The sequence below is a fragment of the Haemaphysalis longicornis genome, unplaced genomic scaffold (genome assembly GCF_048455015.1).
Source record: "Haemaphysalis longicornis isolate Haplotype H1 unplaced genomic scaffold, Haemaphysalis longicornis Haplotype H1 scaffold_1, whole genome shotgun sequence".
NCBI classification, from domain to species: domain Eukaryota; kingdom Metazoa; phylum Arthropoda; class Arachnida; order Ixodida; family Ixodidae; genus Haemaphysalis; species Haemaphysalis longicornis.
The window spans coordinates 81,184,561-81,198,466 of record NW_027526203.1 but is presented as its reverse complement, the minus strand read 5'-3'; the positions used below and the strand labels follow the sequence as shown (position 1 = coordinate 81,198,466).

The 13,906-nt window shown below is 46.9% G+C and overlaps 1 protein-coding gene across 5 annotated transcripts in view; it reads left to right on the top strand.

Moving 5' to 3' along the window:
• Positions 1 to 13,906, top strand: part of LOC144177774 (ranBP-type and C3HC4-type zinc finger-containing protein 1-like) — a 52,856-nt gene that overhangs the window by 21,998 nt on the left and 16,952 nt on the right. For 3 of the 5 annotated variants that reach the window (XR_013323857.1, XM_077705368.1, XM_077705347.1), the window contains 2 exons: positions 3,068 to 3,264; positions 5,882 to 5,995. Coding sequence is in view for 4 of the 5 variants with exons in the window: in XM_077705368.1 (XP_077561494.1) it covers positions 5,895 to 5,995 (101 nt within the window). In the remaining variant the exon portion in view is untranslated. Of the gene's footprint in view, positions 1 to 3,067; positions 3,292 to 5,881; positions 5,996 to 13,906 lie in introns of all 5 variants that reach the window. The other 2 variants (XM_077705354.1, XM_077705359.1) reach the window with 2 other exon arrangements.

The following is a 13,906-nucleotide window of genomic DNA, read 5'->3' as shown; positions in this document are numbered from 1 at the left end:
GAGAGAATGAGAAAGCATTCAATTGTATATAAGCTGTACAATTCTCTGTGCCTTTGGAAGGTCTGTCCTTGCTATGCTATCTTCTATTGCGACAATGCCTTTGTCTGCAAAGGGAAATGTGTTTGGGACCTAACCTTCGCATCACACCAGTTGCAGTGGTGTCAACTGGTGGTGGCTTTACCTGCAGCCGGCCTCTTTGCTTTGCTTTGGGGCATTTTGTGTTCCCTTGCACGTCCTTCTGAAGTGTACTCCCATGGGCAGCGTCTCACAGCTGCCTCTGAGGTGGACGCTTCAGAGTCCATCACGGTAGAGGCAGTGATATGATTGCCTGCTCATTACGATCATCATCATCATCCTTTTTAAGTTGCACCGTTTCCTCCTGTGGGGCACTGTGACTGAGAACCTTGGCCAGTGGTCATTGTTAGCACAACATGCATGCTGTTAGCATACATGTCCTTCGCTGTCTCGTAATCAGCAAGCTGAAATTATTCTTGTAGGCCTCCAGTCGGCATGATTGTGTCCTAGTATTGTCATCGTCATGAACCTTTCTTCTTTTGTCTTCTTGTGTCTTGTGTTTTTGTTCTTAACCCTAGTAAGCCCTACTTATCTGCTGCTGGCGTAAACATGCTTTGCTAATTTTGTAATTGGCGCACCCAAATGACTCTTTTAGTCCTCAATATACGCCTCCCGGTCACAAATCCCATCAAAATATTTCTACCGGACCACCAGAGCTTCTGCTGGAAATTTAAGAAAATCGGCTAGCACTCCAGTAGGCCAGTGAGACCGGAAATTCAGCACGAACAACCAAACTGCGATGGCTTGCTGAACATGCAATTGTTCTGCTGACAGGGCACTGTCAGTTAATATTATGCTGCTGTTTGTGTGTCTGGCTTTTCTGCATGGCTGGCGTGTTGTGCAAAAAGCCGACGTGCACCGTCAGCTTCTTGCAATGTCTGTAAAAGGATGTGCTAAAAGGATTGCTTGCTTGCCCTGAATCTTGTGCTGGCCATAGTCATTGACAAGGTGTTTTTACATCGCGTGGGTGGTCACTAATTGCTGCCTTTAATAATGTGAAACTACCAGATATCATCCAGAGAACCATCGAAAATTGTGCATTTTGAGATGGAGGTTGGGCTTCACCATTAGGCACAGGCACCACGCGTGCAAGCATTTTTTTTATATCTTTCAAATTGTTCCGCACAACTCAAGTTTTTTCTAAGATGGGTTTTTGAAATGTTTACATACAAAATGCATACTCTAAATTTTTTCTACTCCTGGTGTGTTGTTGTGCACAACTTTTTTTTATTTTCTTCGACGTCTGGGAAAAAATTTTGAATTTGATAATAATTTTCTCAACCATTATTTGGGAAAACATAAATAAAACTGGCATTGTCGCAAAGGGTGTTGAATCATCTGCATTTTATGTCACTGCAATATGTGCCTAACCAATATGTTTAGCACAAAAAAAAAGATTTCTTAGACCGTTAAAAATCAGTGAATTTCCCGTGGTAACGAAAGAGCTAAGCGCCCGCTCCTGTGGTTGCATCATTGCTGGCCTTGCTGTAACCGAGCTAACAAAGGGCACACTGATGATAAAGCCAGCAGGGAGGCGGAGGAGGAAAGGGCAGTGAAAGTGTGAGGGGGAGGCAGCAGGAGACGTGCTCCCTGCTGGTGGCACACTACAAGAGAACCACAGGGTATAGCGCAAGCCGTTGTGCGTTTGCTTGACGATGCAGTCATTTCCCGAGACACAGCACATATGCGCCATCGCCAAGAAGACTGCAGTTAACGTTGTGCTGAAGTTTCGCATTAAGGAGCATTGTAATTGTCAGCCAATTTTTAAATAATCTGCGATAAAGCAGTGCGTATACCTTATGAAGGTGCCATACATTTTATTAAGGTGCTAGTGAGGTATCCCGACGTTTTGTGTGAGGTCTTTGTTCTCATTTTTTTCCGAAAACAATCAGCGATAAGGTCTCCTCAATTTGGTCCATCCTCCCCGAACCAGTTCACGATAAGGCAGCACAGCTGGGCCACTGCTAGGGTTGCCACCTGCCTGGTTTTTGACCGGCCCGTACTTAAAACTGGCCATCGTAGGCCGGTTTTTTAGCCATTGGACCGTGAATATTTCTTTTTTGGCATTTTATAGGCATCAGTTGTGCAACTATAACGACAAATATGTGTCGACAAGCTGCGCAAAGATACGCGAGCGGAGAAAATGCGTGGCCGAGCGCTCCCTCAGATGGAGGATGACCAAGGGTGGCAACAACACTAGGAAATAAGCCGCCACGGTTCAGATGCAAAGAAAAGATGCACAGAAGAACCAAGTACATGCGGTTACTTTGCAGTGCAGCATATTCAGAGCAATGACCACAGCCTCAGTACTTTCAGTCCAAGCATTATGTTGAATTCTCTCTAGGAAAACGCTTCAGTAAATGGCATTGCATGTCAAAAAACATGGCGTCTTTTTTTTCAACGCAAATTCAACATTCTATATTCCATGCCTCTCCCACCCCAAAAGGGCCGGTTCTCTTTCTCTCTTCTCTCCTTTTTTTTTTTTTTTTTTTTTCTCCTCGGTTGGAGGTGGTAACCCTAACCACTGCGCAGAACCAGCCCTGCACTTTTGTTCGTCTAGTGGACCAGGGCAGTAAAAGCCATGAACTCGTTCTTCATTCTGCCTTGTTGGGAAACCGAAGGGGAAAGTGTGGCTGCTGTACGCTTCTGGCCACATCAAGGTTTGTCAAGCGGAACCACTCATGGCGTGAGACTGAACTGTTTGCTGCATCAAATTTGTGAGGGCTTAGCTTGGTCGCTAGGTGGTGGCACTCCATTCTCTAGTGGAAAAGAAATGTGGGTGACGCTTTGTTCGAGGTTTCTGGACTGTCAGACACTCCAGTTTTGGGGCCATTCGCCATTAACAGGGGGGCCTGCAAGTACTTTGTGTTGACGCATGCACACCCTGGGGTGGTTGTTTAGATTGCACGGTTCAATGTTTCCTCTTTGATACGACCGTTCATATCGACTATGGATTCGGGTATGAATGTTCATGTGAAACTGAATTTTTCAGGTCTACACTGGAAACGGTGTGTGGCTGGAGCAGGGGACCTGGGGCAGCCTCCTGAAGATGGCGCCAACTGACTCTGTGTCCTACCGCTTTGCAGCATCGACCTACTGGGACCCCTGATCGACTGAGGAACAGCAGTGTGACAAGCACGCTGCCAAACAAGCGCCAACTTCTGGGGTGCGCCGTGGTCTTCTATGAAGGTGGTCTTCTCTGAAAAATGCAGCAAGGTTTTGCTCAACTTTAATTGAAGTGCATGCTTCGTACTATGCATGCATTCTGACAGCTGCTACTTCGTCCACGTCGTTTTGCTCAACTCATTTGCTTCTATGAGATAGTTATTTGACATCCTTCAGATTATTAAAAATGGCACGCAGCGCTTGCAAGCTCAAAAAATGTTAGCAGTATAAATACAAATACATACTTATAACACTAGATGTGCAGCCTCAAAACTTTGTGGCACAAGTAAAATTTAAGGAAAAACAGTTGTCGGCAGCTGTACAGCCCAATTGGTTCCATGTGTGTCAAATGTGGTGTGTACTTCAGTGGAATTAAGTGGGGGTGAAGAGTAAATACATTACTCTGGCGGATTGCTGCCCTAATGTTCCCATGCATTAACGAAATGAGATCATCAAAAGCACGGAAAATTCAACCCTGCGCCAGTATAAAATGGCAAAAGGGACCCTGAAGTTAGCCCATGTTGGTAGATAGAGTGTCGAGTGTATAGTCGCAGCTGAGCAATTTCTTATTAACACTGCAAGGGAGAGGAGCGTGAGAAAGGAATGGATGCCCAACCACTTTCCTGTGCTTCATGTGGAATCACGCATTGTGAATGCATGATGAACAGGGATTGATCGGGATGGTTGAAGCGTTTTTCTGAAACAAACGCTGAGAGAGAGACATGCAAACATAAAATAAATGTGTGCAAGAAGTTCTGCAGAGCACGGGCTTTTTTAACGAGGCAAACCTGAGGTAGCCAATGTTATAAAGTATGACGACTCACCACAAGCGGAAGGTTTTGTTTCAACTTTAATTTTATTTTTGATTTAATTCATTGATTTTGATTTTAATTTTATATTTAATTTAATGTTTTGCCCTGTAGTACAATAACATGTCCGGCGGTGGCAATGCGTTGCAAGATAATGCCAGAGTAGCGCCTGCCACGTTGCGTTTGGTGGTGGCACAATCACTTCCTGAGACGCAGAAGCTATACGCTGTTACCAAGAAGGCTGCAGCTTGTGCTGTGCTCAAAGTTCGCATTAGGGAGCACGGTAATTGTCAGCCAATTTTTGTGTTAACGCTTTCAGTGTCACTGATGGTACGTTACGTTTTTGCGTTCCCCTCCCTCAGTGTCACTGACGTACCGCTACATTCTCCATTGTGCGTTCAAAAATTCGTGCGAAGAGCAAAGCTGGCGTGCCTGGACTCTTCCCGCCATGTGTAAGATCTTTCTAGAAGCTCGTGTTTTTGCCCCGCGCTAAGGTGTACGTGCTACTCTCTTGGGCTGAGTGACCATGCGGCGCGCGTGCGATTACTGGTGCAAGGGTTGTTCTGCCATCTGCCACAGGATTGTAGTTTTTTTATTATTCTCTTCACGCATGTGCTATGGCATGCCAAGTTTGGTGCGCACGCTGTTGCCTCTCCAGTAGAGCGAAACATGACCCGATCGCAACTTTCGCTCGCTCGCCGTGCCCTCGCTTGCCCCTGTCAGCGGCAAACGAGGTTGTATCCATGGCGCATCCCCCTTTCCATCTCTATCTGCCATCTTGACTTCCCAGAGCGCCATTTCTGTGCGTTGTGTGGCCTGCTGAAAGGGCTCCCTCTGTGGACGCGATTACTTTCGGATGGCTGACCGCGCAAGGCTCTCGACTGCGGACTGGAGCGATGGCTCTTTTGACCCTGAATATGAGCGAAGGTCAGGTTTATGCAGCCTTGTTTCCACATCTCTATGGGGGAAGGTTATCCAGAAGACGAAAAGGCTGAAGGCTGTGTGGAATCACATGGGAAGTTTGGTGGCGTGAGAACAATTTGCTGCTCAGAACTTGTTTCCTCGGCTGTGATTGATGTGTTCGAACAGCATGTCCAACCAATAATTTCGGGGCCAGCAGACCAGTAGGGTCTGAAATTACAGGTTCCTGTAGACCATTAGGCTGATGGAATTTTTGTGTGAGGTTTAACATGCGTTTGTACGTTGAATGTGACAATGCATTCACTAGGTTCACCTTTTGTTAGCTAGTACTAAGGATCAGTTATGGTGCAAGGGTAGGGTTTTGGAATCGCAGTCTGTAGGGACCGGGTTGGAATCTGAAATTCACCCAGTTTTCTTTCATTTATGCTTATCCTGTTTGCGCTGGTGGTCATTTTTTAGAACAACTTCTGGTCACGCCGACGCTGAACGCTGCATTTTCGCTTAATGGGGCATTTACTGCTGTTGCTTTGAGAAAAAAAGGAAAATGCCTCGCAATGTGGTGTTTTGACGATGTGATTGGATCTGTGGACCCTTGTTTAGGAACCACTGTGCAGACACATGAACTGGGTGTTCATTTTTTAACCTGGGGCGTGCACCTCCGTCAGTACGAGTTGCGGGGTTCTTGGTCTGGGCTCTTGTGCTTTGCTGACTTTGCTGTCAGACTGTGAGTATTGAACACCTGCACCCACCCTCCCTCCCACTCTTGAAGCAGGTGCTTCCTGGTAACGCTTCCTTTGCCCTTCCCCAAGTTGTGGGCTGCTGAACGCCTATATCTCTCGCGGGCATGCAAGGTCCCCTGCGTCTGGGCTCTTTTGTTCTTCGAGGCATCCTCTCCTACTGCACTGCTGCAGGTGCTGTGAAAGCATGTCCCAAAGCACAAGACCTTGGGCCCCAGGAGGAGCCAGCTGGGCTCTGCTGCAAAGCACGCGGCCATCCACAAGTTCAGCACGGGGGCTTTACGGCAGGTGTGTGCTGCTTGTGCTTCTTTTCGGGGGGGGGGGGGGGAAAGAATGAGGTTGCATCAATTCCTGCACCCGTTATTAGGTCAGCATTTGGGGGGGAGGGAGGGGGGAAACACAATGAGAGCTCGAGTGCACGTGCCCTGGCGGCACCTGTTGCCAGTGTCAAAGTCAGTGCGTCATCTGGCACATCGCCATCTTGGTTCCGGCATGACGATGACGACTCCAGTGGGACAACTAGCCTAGAGGAAGGAAAAGCCAAAGTAGTTTGTTTGGTCATCTTGAAATGTTTCTCGGGTCATGCCGGATTGTTTGAAGTGTTTTTCATTTACACATTGCAGCTTCGCGAAAGTCAAGAGAAACTGTAACTCCTTTTATTACAGCAAACGCTACCAGGGTAGTATACGCGACAAGTGCTGTTGGAAATCCTGCCCAAAAATGTGAAATGTGTCTTTTACGATGTCTTGAAAGCAGGGCACATTTTGAAAGCCAAGCCTGAACAATCACCACCGAAGCGCCGGCTTCCTTTGGTCACGGCAGTGGGATCCCCCAAAATGCTCGGTTGGGGATAACAAATTTAATTATTCATGCAGCCAATAGTCTATTTGAATTTGAAATAGAAATATTTGAAGGCGCATAACTTCGCTGTGTTGGTGTATGCATCAAGCCAAGAAGAGCTGTAGGAGTCGGGGGGGAGAAACTGGGGAGTTAATAGTGTGGAAAGGCGCAGCTATCTTTACTGTGTTAGTTTTTAAAATCACATGGAGTACTGTGCAGAGCTTGGGCATGCTAGTGCCAAGTACCATGACAGTTGTGAAATATGAAACAGCAAAGGGATGGACACGCATAACAAATGCTCTTCACTTGCCCATTCCTCTTTTGTGCTACATGATTTACTTTTAGTAAAGGCACTTGGGAGGTGCAGCTTCTTTGGTTAAAGGAGCCATGAAGAGAAAACAAGTTTGGTTCATTCAAAAGATTGTCTTGTTAGAATCATACTGACACCACTTTTAACGTAAACTTCGCTCAAATAAGCTACATAATTAGGAAAAATGGGAATGGTCATGCGACCCACCAGCTCATTTCCCGCAACAGAACCTATGATGTCACATGAGCTGAGCTCTGCGATTGGCGGAGGCTGGCAGAAGCAGACGCAAATTAGGTAGAGCTTACAAACTAGACGAACGAGTGATTTGCGCTTAAATTTAGGGCACATTCTTTACAAAAGCAATAAGAATGATGGGACAAACAGTGGAAGTTACGAAAGCACATGTAAACATAGAAGTACTGATGCGTTCTGCTGTTCGTACTGCGCACAGCATGCTTGGTTTAGCTGCACAGCACTACGGGGCTTGGGGTTGTCTCAGACGACACTGGCCTATTGACGCAAGCAACGGTGTCTTACGTGACCCCATTTGTCGAGCGAGCACTGTTTCAGGGAACGAATATTTTCTCCCAGAACAAAAACAAGCCAGGTTTAAATGCGGGCAAAAACAAATCAAACGCTTGCCACGGTATGGTGGCGCCATCTAGGTTACGGAACGTAAAGAAACGCGGGAACAAACCAACACTGCTGTACAGGGTGGAGACAACCTTTGAACGGTCCCGTGCCGCCGCAATTGGGCCAACGGGCTCAACGCGTTATTCTTTTCGTTTCCCTAGCAACGAGACCTAGCAACGCGAAACAGACAATAGGATTCAAACTTCTTCAGTAAACCGCGTTGCGGCGATAATTTTAGCACGGTTTTGACACAATGACTTGCTTCAGCGGCGAGCGAGCAACCGAAAATGGCGGCGCCAGCGTATACGTGTCTCTACCCTGTACGGCGGATGCGTGAATGAAGGTACTCTAGGCTGCAGAGCGGTCGGTTCCTGTGATGTCATTTGGGACCACGAAAACGCACGATTGAGCGGGAAAATCAAAATTTTAACCTAAATTGTTTAATTTCTCAGTGAATAAAGCACCGTTTGTATCCGGACAAGCGCTGGGGGCACTATAAAACACGAAATCGTTCGAATAAAACCAACTTGCATTTTCTCTTCATGGCTCCTTTAACGAAAGAAAAAAGAAGGCCACTATTACGTCAAGGTAAACGCTACAGCAATGTCTTAAGCTTTCTATTTTGAGAAACGGGCATGTAAACAGCCATCAATGTGATCAACAGCAGAAGCAACAGGGTAACACTCGCACCATGCTTTGCCCAAGCTAGGAAAGAATTTGTACTGCCTGGCCAGTTGGCAGCTTCTTTGCTGCCATCTATGCTTTGAGGGAAGAGTAACAAAAATTAAATGTCATATCTTAATTAAAGGAACAGGGCATTCTGGCATGAAGTTAAGGTTTTTTTTAAGCAAAAGCTTTGTTAGTGGGACCAATGGCATTGTGTCAAAAAAACTTATGCATTTCCCCTTGACTGGTTGGTCAACCGAAAAGCTCTGAAATCATCTCTGGACACACGGCGCATGCGTGAAACCAGGCTTCCATTTTGTCAAAATGGCTACTTGAAAATCGCGAGAAAGTAGCAGTTCTGGATATGACAGTACACGCATCGATCATGAAAAAGGAGCACAATAGTATACCTTTATCTCCTAAACTACTTGTTTTCCATTTAGACCATTTGTAGATGTGTTTACCTAGTGTGCAAAAAATCTTCGCATGGGTTTGTTGTTTGTCTGTGATTTAAGTATTTGAAGGTTTGACAATCGGTAGGATGCATTTGCAGTGAAGGTTGGAGGCACTTTAGCGTTTATTTCAAGATTCTTTAGGAAAGGGGGTAAATTTTTTTTTCTTGTAAATCACGTTTATTCGTCTGGGTGGGCATGCAGGTGTGTTGTGCGTGCGGAACCTGGGACAGCAAAATGGGTGCATTGTGGACTGTAAATGAAATCCTTGCTCATTCGAAAGAGGGTTCATATTGCAATGGGCGACTATAGGTTGCAAATCGTGCAGCTTAGACACCCAAGCTATCTCCACTCACTACAGTGTTACCGCTGCACATCACTTGGGAGAAATGGATGCCTCGTTGAGGTCACACAGTTTGTTCCTAAAGGGTGCGAGATTCGCTTCAAAGTGCCACTGTTATCAAGCAGTTAATAAATTGTACAGTTTTGATCAAAGCAAACCGATTTTCAGGCAAAGCTCGTGTTTGGTATGTTTTACAATGCCCTTGAATGTCATTTCAGGTAAAAATGTATTTTCGTTCCTCAGTATTTGTTCCACTGTACTGCAGTTTTGTGCCTCAGTCACGTGCTTCAAGTTGATGCGTCCACCAGTCAGTTTCCAATCGCTTTTCGCCCCAGCCTTCACGGCGGCCCCGGACGGCCCTTGCGACAAGCTCTGCCACTGTGCTCGTAAACAAGTCGCTCGCCGCCTTTCCATGCTTGGGCTTCTTTGTTGGGTGTTTTCCTTTCAAACTGCCTCCGCAGCTCCCCTGCTCTGCAGCAGCGCGAATGCACACTTATCTGCAGGGGCAAAGGTCGCATGCCCCCCGCTTCATGCCACTTGCCACAGACACGAGGAGCAGTTGCTGGTGGCAAGCACACCCACCCTGCCACTGAAGCGGCCGGGATGAGATGGGCACCAGCTGCCTTTGCCTTGCTCCAGGAGAGGCCTGCTGTCCTGCGACTCTATTGTGGAGTGAAATTTAAAGGTCTCCCTTGTTGGTCTGACCTTGGAAAACTGGGCAGGAGGACGATGCAGGATAAAAAAGTAGAGAAAGAACAGTGCAGGGGTATTCCAAGTGCTTGATTTGATTGTGGGCCTAGTTAGGCCTGAATAATACCGAACTTCTCCAGCGGTGCACTGTTCCTCCTCCTCTGATGTGCACAGTAAAGTTCCTCTGCACTGCAGGTTAGGCTGGTGAGTTCAGGTCCAGCCAGGAGGAGTCACTTTAGCACCACCCACACGGAGGGATGCCCCCCATGCATGCCCGCAGGTTGACGAAGGTGCGAGAAGGGGTGGCTGCCACTTCATTAGGAACCAGGGGGCTCTTGTGTCCGGCCACCGAGAACAGTTGCATCCAGTTAGCTCTGCCCCCTTGCAGCACAGTTGCCGGTGTCGTCTGCGGCTGAGAGCACTTTCCCTTTGAAGGAGTGCTGCTTTTGCTGTCCCTTCATTTTTCTGCCTCACTGCGGAGGACCATAAGGGATATCCCGGAAGTGCGTGCTTATCACGGATATAGATCATGTGCTGCCAGACGGCCCGTAATGGCAGCCGAACCCGTGCCGTCACTGATGGTGATGCAGCAATCATGAAACCAAAACATTTAGGCCAATCAGTTTTGCTGAAATTTCTCTGTTTAGATCTCAACATAGTGCAGGGTCGAAATTTGGGCCACTGATCGAACAATACCCCTATTAGGTGCAGATTTCTGCAGTAGGCGCTAACGGCCACATGTAGTGTTTTCAGGTATTGAACACTTGAACACTGCTGTGTGCTGTTACACTTTGACGTATTCAAAGACATGAGCTATTTAATGGCTCTGATTAGATTGTTCAGGCCTCTAGAACTGATGGTGAGGGCAGCACTATTGCTGTCACCATCACTGCTGCAAACTTGTTTAAAAGCATGGAAAACTGAAGTTCAAGAGCAGATTCCAAGTGGGCATCTTGTGCTATGGCCTTGACATTTCTGATACAATACTGGGGATGAGGAATTACCGGCAATTATGCAAGGTTAAGTCAGCCTTATCCAACAACACAGACTGCTACGACTACTACGCACACTCGATTGCACATCCCATTCCACATTGCAGTAAGCTTAGTGGAAGTTATGCATTAAAGGGGCACTCAAGGCTGAATGACCTTTCTTTTTTCTTTTTTTTTTTTGAGTGAAAGGTCGCACTATTAAACGCTGTTTCAGCTTTATTGATTGATTGATTGTGGGGTTTAACGCGCCCACGCAACGCAGGCGATGAGGCGCGCCGTAGTGGAGGGCTCCAGATTAATTTTGACCACCTGGGGATCTTTAACGTGCGCCGAAATCTCGTACACACGGGCATTTTTGCTTTTCGCCTCCATCAGAAAAGCGGCCGCCGCGGCCGGGAATCGAACCCGCAACCGCTGTTTCAGCTTTAGCTTGAGGGTAAACAGCGCTTTGCTTAGAAACAAAGAAGTGAAACTGTCATTTGTCTCTTGTGTTTTCTTTTCATTTTGACTTTATGAAAAGGTGGTGTCACACATCGTTACGAGGGACCCTCCACAAAGTCGTTCAAGGCATTTCCAGCAAGGGAGATGCTACAACTATAAAAGAAGCAGGAACTTGTGTGATTTCCTAGCATGGCGGCTGACAGCCAGGCGTATCATGTAGCCAAGTGTGCCAGTATTCTTGGAGTTCTGCCGCCAGCTGTCATGTACAGTCAAATGCGGTTATACTGAACTTGCAAAAAAACACCCATCAGTTCGACATAGGCTATAATTTCGATATAAGCATGCCAAGGAAATGGACTTAATAAAAGCACGTACTATTTATAAAAACACTTTATTGATGGAACTGCCTAGTCCTGAACTGCCTAGTCCTGGAACTGCCTAGTCCTGCTTGAACAACCTCGCTCCCTGAGACAGTATGCACTTCTCCACACTGTCTTTAGAGTCGTAGCAGCTGCAGCCGCAACCTTTCACACTCGCAAAGAAGTTACCAGTGACCTCGAAGGTTGTGAGCAAGGGATCGTCGTTGCTTGCGCACGGTACGATGTCAACAATGTAGCCTTACAAACTCTACCATGGTCACGACACCATCATCTACACACACAAACTCACCGGCTGTCGATACGGCAACAGCACTTGGAACAGCTCGCTCCACACTTCAGCAACACCGTTGGTGGCTTCGTTGCACTCCTCAGGATTTTCAAAGTCATCACTGGCACGCACAAGGGGCAGGTTTGAAGAAATTTCAGGCGGTTCCTTCATGAACATCTGCTCAGAACCTATTTTGAAAAGCTTAATCTAAGCTCCCTGCCAATCTTGGGAATCTTGTGCGCCATAGGGATGTCCGACTTCTCCCTGTGTTCGACTTGATTTATGACTGCCAGCTTCACGGCGAAAGGCAAATTCGGCCACTGTGCGCTAGCTACAGTCATCAAGTAAGCCTTTATTTCGAAACACTATCACTAGCCACCACAGCTACACTTCAGAATAAAGCCCACAAAGCACGAACGAAGCAAACACAAAAATGGAAAAAGGAAAGCATGGCGGGTGGGCCAGCATCATTGTTTGCATGGAAGGTGTTGATGCCCTACCCGGCGTGGTGGCGCAATCACGACAAAAAGAGCAAGGGGAAAGAGCCACCTGCTGTCCATGAATGGCCAGGCTAAACCACTTTCATGGGTGTGCCGGATTCTGTCTTTTTCTTTTTCTTTCTTGTGACCCTAAAACGATGCCCCAGCTGCGCTGGTCGATCAGCGGACCCTCCAAACAACCGCACTATAAACGGTATTGTGCTTTCGGCAACTGCGTTTTAAGCGGTATATGCATTGAGTTCTATGGGAGGCAAACCGGTAGTCACAAAAACTTCACGTTATATTCCCTCCAGCACTACCCAGGTAGCACAAAAGAGCTTAAGGACGTCTACTATCAGGGTTCGGCGCGCTAAAGGCCGCGTGTGTACACCCACGATGCCCACGACGCCTTGCCATGCAGGCACTGCATCACGTGGTACGACATAATTCTCTCATAAAGAGTGAAACGAACCCGCTTGCTTCCGTACGAGTCGACCCTCCAGCTGGGATACTAAGGGTGAATGCAGGCTTATGAAGGATATCGCATAATTTTGACGCAGGCTTTCGCAAACATTGTGGGAGCGCAGCTTAGTGCTGCCGACCAATGATTCCAAGATAGAGCACAAGTTGTCGCTCGAGTAAACCAAAACACTTAACAAATGTTACAATGCGAACAGTATATTCGGGGTGCATGCAGTTGCTTACCCAAACGCTTGCTGCTTGTAACTAGCCACGGCATTACGTATACAACACTTTAATACTTCACAACAGTGCGAAACTGCACACGTCAAAACAATGCAACGGCGCTTGTGGATGGAAATAAAATAAAGCTCTCCTTCGCAGTCGCTATCACAAATATATCAGGAACGTTTACGGTTCATAGCACGGCGGTCACATCGGGCGGAACAGATTCTGAAGTACGGACCCGGCACAAACTGCAAATACTTACAAAAATCCTCCCTGTTCTCTGCGTGTACTATGACAGCGATGCACAAAGAGGCTCCACCACAGCGTCGGCGTCGCAGAACAGCACTGCCGCCAACTCTATGCAAGTGGCCTTTGGCGCCAAAACTGATTACTCTCTAACCAGCGCGCACCCAGACCATAGCCTCCATACGCATGCGGACGCTGCCAACACGGCGGAGGAGGCAGAGGCGGAGAGCAAGGCTTTTATGTGAATTATCTCCCACCACCTTCTCAGTCACATGAAGCTACGAAAAATGGCGCATTAAGGCACTATACCCGTGGCAAAAGTATTGGCATGGGATTTTTATGGACGGCTACAAGAAAGCCAGACGGACAACTGCTAAAAGCAGTTGTAAAAAAATACGTTTTAAAGGCGTAATTTTTGGAGGGATCTTATCCTATTGACGTCTAGAAGCCGTCTTCTCCTGTCTAAAATTCCTTTCTGACGTTTAATCCATGAATACGACGTTTTCTAGACATTCTGTGCTGCCTTGATATAAGCGGGTACATTATAAATAATCTACATTGTACATGAATTTTACCACGAGTCGGAGTTGTTTTTTCGAGACCATATTATAGCTTTAGAAGCACTCACCAGTTTGTTTCATCAGTTGCAGTTCTAGAATGTGTTTGTAACTGCTGAAATTTAGCCCATAGGACGTAATAGACTTGGCCAGAGAATTTGCAATCTTAACATTCTGAAATTTGTAATATTCGCAATTGTATCAAGGAGATTTCC